Source organism: Ammodytes marinus, assembly GCF_949987685.1.
Source record: "Ammodytes marinus genome assembly, chromosome: 21".
NCBI classification, from domain to species: Eukaryota; Metazoa; Chordata; class Actinopteri; order Uranoscopiformes; family Ammodytidae; genus Ammodytes; species Ammodytes marinus.
In genome coordinates, this window is record NC_137225.1 from 4,448,825 (window position 1) to 4,456,786 (window position 7,962).

The window sequence follows — 7,962 nt, forward strand, 5'->3', positions numbered from 1 at the left end:
AAACACACACAATGAATACACACTGGAGGGATTCATGAAGATGCTGGTGTAACATACACTGACCTAGTCTTGTTTCTCTGTTAGATACAGACAGCCACTCTGATGACTCCAGCAAAGGCCCGGGCCCTGACATGTTCTTCACCCACCAGACTAACCTCACTGTGGTGGGGGACGTCTCCTCTGTCCACCCTCTGTCTTCCAGCGCTCACCCTGCTCCGATGGAGCCCAGCGCAGACTTCCCTCCTCTCCCATTCATTCCCTTTGTTCTCCCCAACGGAGCCGTGGACTCTCCACTCCCTCCCCCTCCCAGCCAGAGCATCGTCCCCGAAGTCAAGCCCTTGTCTGGGACACTCATGATGCAGCTGCCCCTAGTGCCTCCAGCTGTCCAGAGCCCCGGACTGCTTGTGGGAGACCCAGAGAAGAGGGAAATGCTCCCCACTTTTGGGATTCCACCTATAGGCCTCCACCCTTCAGGAAGCCCCGCCGTGCAGCCGCTGGTTCAGAGGTTTAAGACAGTCACACACAGTCCAGGTACTGGAGCTTCAGGGAGCGCCTCTGCTCCGGCCTCCCCACAGGCTTCACACCAGGCTCCTGTGAGAGCCATCGCTGTCATGTCTCCTCTCCAGCAGCCTCTGCCCTGCCAAGACCCAGCCAATGTGGAGTCCACCCACGCCAAGCACCCGGGCGTACCCCTCACATCTGGCCTGCCTTCTGCCTACCCGCTGCCCCCTGTCCCCACCTCTGCATTGCCTGTAGGAGCCACTGGACTAGCTCCATCTCCTGGAAACGTCCAGTCAGCTGTTCCTCCAGCTGTGCCCACTCACACGCCGGGCCCCGCCCCCAGCCTGAGCCCGGCGCTGACTCACAGCACGCCACACAGCAACTCTACGTCATATAGCAACAGCAGCGCTTCCAGTGGGACTGGCCTGGTCCTCCCTGGCAACCCTATGACTCTCCAGCAAGCCCAGAAGCCAACACCACCACAACAACAACCACCACAGCAGCAGCAGCAGCAGCAGCAGCAGCAGCAGCAAGCAATGGGCTGCGGGACCTGCGGCTGCCATAACAACTGCGGTGGCCGAGGCAGCAACAACAACAGCAGTGTGAGTGGTTGCCAGGCGCCGCTCTTCTTCCCTGTCCACCAGATGGCAGCAGCAGCGCGGCAGGTGTTCAGCGTGCCTCCGCCTCTCTTCCAGCTCACCAGCCTGTGCAGTAACAGTTACCTGACCCAGGCCCAGGCTCCTCACCAGGCCAACGGAGCCGCCTCACTGTCCCCATTCTACCCTACTGCCCCGCCCCCCAGCCACCCTCCCCCCTACGGCCCCATGCACACCCACAGTCACTCTCACAGCCACGCAGACTCACACATGCTGGGCACCGCAGTGGCTAACTACAACCTCCAGCAACAGATGGCCCCGGCGTCTTTCTGCCAGCGCGTCTACCAGCACGTCTACCCCAGCCCCGCGGGGATGCTGCCCGCGGCAACGCTAGGGGGAGGAGTCAACAAGAAGAACGGCAACGTGTCCTGTTATAACTGTGGCGTGAGCGGCCACTACGCTCAGGACTGCAACCAGCCCTCTATAGACTCCACGCAGCAAGGTAGTGCAGCTACACGGAGCAGGGACAAACAGAGGATCGCTTAGCTTTCCTCTCCACATGAACCCCCAAGCCCACACCATGAAAACCTAGGCCTCGTCCTCAACAAGGGTAGCTTTAGCTTTTTCAGCTGTGGTGGGTTACAGAGAAGCTGTGCCACCTGAACATTCAAATTTCACTATGTTGCAAGACAATGCAAGTGTCTGATGTCTTTGGGCTCACCTGTATGACAGTGTGGTAGGAGTGTTCCTAACTGTGAAAAAAGGCCGGAGAAGTAACAACGTGGCAGAAAGTGTAAAAGCTTTGTCACACACAGCTGTCAGGGACAATAATGAAGTGGATTTGGCTGCATCTCTGCTGTCAAACTGTTAGTGCCAGCCCCACAGGGAAACTAATCAAATCACACTGAAAACCAACAGGCAGAGTGTGGCAAAACATTCTGAATGTTCGCCTCTGTTTATAGTTTTAGGTAGCATCCAGTAGTACATGAGACATCATGTCAGACCTTGTGCTGAATTTGAGCCTGGCTGGCAACACGTTAATACTAACAAACGAATAAGCTCACTCGTTCACAATTAATACACTGCAGATTTCCCACAAGGGAGAGCTGTTCAGTTGTTGTCACGTTATTGGCATTTCCCCCTGCCAGCCTGCACCACCTTGACAGATGAAGACTTGTCTATGTCGCCTCCTACAGGCTATTAAAATACAAGCCAAACACTAGAGCCACCTGCAGATTGTGGGTTTTGTGTTCACATTGCAGACGCCTACAGTAACTTATTAAGTTCTGTTTGGGCCTGTCTCATCCACTTTGTAGGGGGCAGTATTGGGTAATTCTCTTGTATAAAAAAGCTTTGGGAAGCGGTGCATTTACCAAACCTAAACAATTCATCTTTTAACTCATTTATCTTTCAAAAATGAAGCTCACTGTACGAAGAACACTTATGATAAAGCATATGTCTCACCTTAATGTAGGTTTTCCCACTAAGCTTTTGAGTGCAATGTCTTCTTTGCCTCATTTTGGTGGATGCACCAAGCAAAATAGACTCATTCCTGCCCCCTGAGGCAAAATGTGGAAAACACCCACTGCAAAATAAAATGTGATATATTTTTTTTATTTTTTTGCACCACTAGCCACTAGCACAAGTTTCAACCATGGACTAGTGGAGCACAGGTGGACTCCCTGCATGGAGCCGATTCCTGAATCTTTTCTATAGGACCGTGCCCAGCCTACACAGTAGTTTAACTCTGCCTGTCCACACTGCCCTCTGCAGGCCCACTGCAGCTGATAGGGTGTGACGAACCCATCGGCAGATGACTCAGACCAATGATCTTCCATTATGTGAACATTGTGTCCCTCAACAGTAGAGAAACTTTGACAATATTAAGAGCAGACTTGATGCTCATTGAAAAGTGTGCAGTTATACTTTTTTTTTATTTGAGAAATGAAGTAATAGAAAAACTAGTGACTTTCAGGATGAGATCCTAGACTTGTACAGTGTAGATGAACAGAAGCACTTCATAGGAAGACACGGTTGTGAGTTCAAGCTCAACCAAGGCCTTCTCAGTGACATGTAGTAAATGTTGAAACTATCGTTGTTTCTACTGTCCACTGATTGTGTATCCTCTGTGTGTTTGGATGCCTCTCTGTATGTGTGCATGTGATGGCTTGTGTGTTGGTTGTTTTTTTGTTTTTTTCCATTGCAGGTGGCTTCCGGTTAAAGTACGCCGCCTCCCACATTTCAGAAGCACTTGACAATGCCGACTGAACAAGAAGAAAGGTTTCGGAGAGGACTTCCTCCGCTCTGGTTTCCACAGCGACGAGCCTCCGTTCTTCCCCGCAGCACACTGTATGTGAGCAGTGTACTGAATCTGCTGTGTACTTCAGGGGGAGAAGGAAGGAACAAAAAAGAGTGACTGACCTGCCAAGGGCTCAGTGTGGACAAAGCCTAGGTACTTGTGCCTGAAAAAAATCTGGTTTCCGTGGAGATGATTCACTCTCTCGTGCACAGCAACAGTCCACGTGAATCCCGCTCCCTTCCCTTTCAGTTTGTTTTTAAATATTTTTGCACTGAGGGGTTGGACATGAATAACTTATTACTTAATTATTAGGAAGTTCTGCGATTTTTGGGGGAATTTTGTTTTTACATTAAAGTAGGGACTAGTCTCAACTGAAAAAAATATGTTCTTATACACTTATTTCTAAACTGGCATATTTATGCTTTTCCTCATTTTTACTGCTCTCACCTAGGATTTTTACTATCTGACAGAATTGTACTGCAGTTTTCAAAGATAAGAAACAAGAATCAAAAAAAGTGACGTTAGCGAATCAGAATTTAGGTTTGATGTTTTCATTTTAAATTTTGCTGTAAGAATTTTGAATGTACACCTCTTTTAAGGAATCTGAGTTTATCAAAGTGTATGGATCTTATGTATTTTGGTCACGTGACTCGACATATGTTTAGTTTGAAGGTAATTGCTGCTTTGAAATGGTTATTTTTTTCAATTGTTTTATTTGGTGAAATGCACTACAGCGAGGCAGGAACACGTGCACTGTAACGGTCTAAACCAAAACCAAGCCAATGTTACGATTTTTACATTTTCAATCTGATTTTGGTTGAAAAATCATCCTCATAATTCGAATTTTGACTTCTTTAGTACACGTATTTCAGGGTGGAAACATCTTTTTGGAGAGGGTGACATTTCTCAGTAAAATAAATGACAGATAGATGAAAGTAGCCTACTGTAGGAATACAGAAGAGAAAATCACTATATCCCCGTCCCCAGTTGAGTAAACTCACAGAAATCAACACAATAATCTCTGTCATCCAATTTGGTCATGAGCGCGACATTGTATTTTATGGTCTTTGAATCATTTTAATTTTTGACCCCTTGAATTCCCATTTTTACACAGAAGATAACAAAATGTATTGTGTAGATTCATGGTATCATGAAGACCACGCTATCGCCCTTAAAACAGCATTTCTGTTCTTTTAACCACTATTTGAAGAATTCTAAAGGCCTTGGTTTGTTTCAAACAAACTATAACACAAAATGTGTTGGGTCAACCATGTGTTAATGAAACAAATAAACACTTATATATTTGTGCAATTCAATTATTTTTAATTTGCCCTCACCAATCAGAGGCAACTCATATTTGTCCCTTGAACGTCCATTTAATTTCAAACTGTTTCATTGTAACTTTTTTCATGGCTGTAGCTAGCTAGCCAGCTTGCTAGCTTTGTTGAAAGATTACATTAGCATAACTATGTAACTTTTGCTAAATTGTAGTCACTTTTGGCTAACATTTACAGGATGGTCAATGTTAGAGAAAAAGTATTGTTATCTGACTTGGTAATTATCAAATGGCAGGCTAACTTAAGCCACCATGCTATTGCCCATAACAGACCTGCATCTGAAGCATATGCTATAAGAATACATCAGTTTGGTATTGTTAGGGGTTGACAGTGAACCTTACTTTATATAGTTTGAATCTATAGAGAAATAAAGCTCTGAGACCAGATAAACGCTATTTCCCTGTCCTATTGGTATATTATTCCCATGCAAAGTGATTTTTATCTGATTCCTGTATGTGAAATCAACTCTAAAAGAGTGGACTGTTAGCTGCTGGTTTATTTGAAGCCCATAAAAGAGCAGAATGAGACCGTTTATTCAAGCTGAAACCCAGAGGAGGGCAATAACTGAATTTTTCTACACTTAACTGAGTGAATAAATCTGAAAATACCTATGTTGGGTTTTATTTTTCTCACAAAACTGTTGATAACTGCTGACCAACAATGTCTGACAAACCCAATAATGATGTTTTGACTACATCCTCTGAACTGATATCCCTCTGCAGAGAAAAACAGTCCTAAAAAGGGTGAAACACTTTGTTATATTGCATTGGAAGATACAAGCTTGTAAATGTACTTTGAGGGTTTCAAAAACAATTTTAGGAAATGTGTGATAATATGGAGCCCCAAAGTGTACAGTATTATAAAAGTACTAACAAATTAAACCATTAATTGTTGAAATAATTTAAGAAAATATTAAAGCCCAACTCATTATTACAAAATGTTATTGCATCATTATTTTAATTTTGATTTGACAATATACATTTTATTTCATGATGTCACATGCCCTCTGCTACTAGCTTAAGCCAGTCCGCTGCTGCTGGCTAGCTAAATACATTCTAAATCATCTCTAAATAAACACCGAAACGTCCTAATGGTTTACCTTATGAAGGTTCTACTTAGCTGGCTAACTAGCTAGGTGGGGTTGTGACCTTGGTTTAGCATCACAGTGAAAAGACAATGACATCCATAGCAGCTAACGTTATCTTAATCATTAAGAGCTACAGATTATAATTATCAGAGAAAGACACAACTCAGAAGAGACAGACTTCATCTGGGGTCATAACTGCTGAAACTGGCGGCTAAAATTCTGCTGGCTATAATTCATGCGGGTCCTGATTGGGCCGGCCATTTTTGGACTGACACCTCCCCACAGAGATTGGAGTATAGCTTGGTCTCACCAGGCTATTGAAACTGCTAGATTAAGAGGCAGGGGGCATGTGATTGGTTTGAGTACCTATAACAAATATTATTATTGCACACTTTAGGGTTCCATACAACAAAGTGTATAAGGAAGTTTTCATATTACAAAACAACTAGTGAACATTGAGCAGCTCTTGTTGGTGATGAAGTGTCTGTGTTGGTGTTTTCTGTCCTGTCTGTCTCTAGTTGGTATAAAACCACTTAGATTTCCATAGCTGCCACATAAGACACTGTTTCTTCTCCCTGATGCTCTCGCTTGTTCTTGCTTCTCCTGATACATGTGGTATTTCATGCTTTTACTCAACACCGTTTTGTCCAGCTACGTTGTTCCTGTACAAGGGGTAGTGCTATTGTGTGTGTGAGAGAGAGAGAGTGAGATACTCTCCGGCCGCCCTGAGGTGGTGGGTGCAGGCCTCTGTTGATGCCCTGCTTGTCTGTGTGTTTTGTTTGTTAGTCTGCCATTACCGCTCAGCCTACTGTCAGTGCATCAGTTCAATTGAAATCTATGCATACATGCTTTTGTTTTCCTGAATGCTTCTAATTGAGTGTGAGGAGATGCTAGTGAGCAGAGACTGAGAGTGTGCGTGCTTTACAGATTCACAGCAAATATGTAAAGGAGGCACAACAAACATTATTTGTGTCCCAAGTGGTTTCCCAGAGTCCTTTGAGATGATCTGGTCTGACTGTCGTGTGTCTGAGTGTACATGTTGAGGATGCACCTAAAAAACCCAAGTGTGGTATTGTTGACCTTTTATGGTTTGTAAAATGCTGTACAAGGGCTCACTCTGCTGCCTCCCTCAGTTGTATTGTTTACTGTACTCTTTGATAATCTATGTACTGGAAAGGTCAAGTATTTTTCTAGAGCGGAATTGCGGATTTTATGCAAATTGTTTTTGTTTTCTTTCTGTAATTAAAAGCAAAAATGATAAGTGAATTCTCCCCCCGTCCTGATTCACTTGGTCTGTAAAAGCTAATGACCAGTGAGCTGTTCCAGTGATAATCAGATGCTCAAGATGAATACACACACTGTCATGTCTATGTAGAAGTTCACCCACAGTTCGATTTGGATTTGATAATCACATTTCTCTGAAATAATAAAGTTTTTGATCATTTGTTGCCATGGCCACACAAGGAAACTGTGCAATATGTGGACAGCTTTTTCCTTAAAGGCCTACTTCACCGGTTTGAATATGAAGGTGTATTGAATTCTGAGATCCTATGTAGTATAAATGTGCGAAAAAAATTGAAATCGGTTCATCCTAGCCTGAGAAAAGGCAGAAAGAGTGTTTTTTTAACCCTATATTTCTCTTTCTCGTGACATCACAGAAAGAGAAATATAGGGTTAAAAAAAAACGTACTTTGTAAATATTACTGTGATGTCTTTTACTGTGACATCACAGTAATATTTACAAAGTACGTTTTTTTTCTCTTTCTCTTTCTGTGATGTCACGAGAACGAGAAATATAGGGTTAAAAAAAACACTCTTTCTGCCTTTTCTCAGGCTAGGATGAACCAATTTTAATTTTTTTCGCACATTTATACTACATAGGATCTCAGAATTCAATACACCTTCATATTCAAACCGGTGAAGTAGGCCTTTAATATGAATAAGTATCTAACATTATAAAGAGGAAGAACTCAGTGATGGAGTTAGGAATCACTGCTAGTGGTTTATTTATATGTTGATACTTATTTGAGTCCTGAAGGTCCCCAGAGGCAGAATCAAAAATCCATAATCAATAGAGTGGATTGATTTAAAAAAAAAGTCTGCACTGCATTACCAGGCAACTATGAAGCCAAGTCAAATCAA

General features: G+C 43.5%; 1 protein-coding gene across 2 annotated transcripts in view; it reads left to right on the top strand.

Annotated features, from left to right (window-relative positions):
• The window catches only part of zcchc2 (zinc finger, CCHC domain containing 2), a 30,392-nt gene extending 23,317 nt beyond the window's left edge, over positions 1-7,075 (top strand). Inside the window, exons 13-14 of one of the 2 annotated variants that reach the window (XM_080050500.1) lie at positions 85-1,599; positions 3,304-7,075. In XM_080050500.1, the coding sequence (XP_079906626.1) occupies positions 85-1,599; positions 3,304-3,365 (1,577 nt within the window). In that variant the 3' untranslated portion in view covers positions 3,366-7,075. The remainder of the gene's footprint in view (positions 1-84; positions 1,600-3,303) is intronic. The other variant, XM_080050501.1, reaches the window with a different exon arrangement.
• The last annotated feature ends 887 nt before the right edge of the window (positions 7,076-7,962 follow it).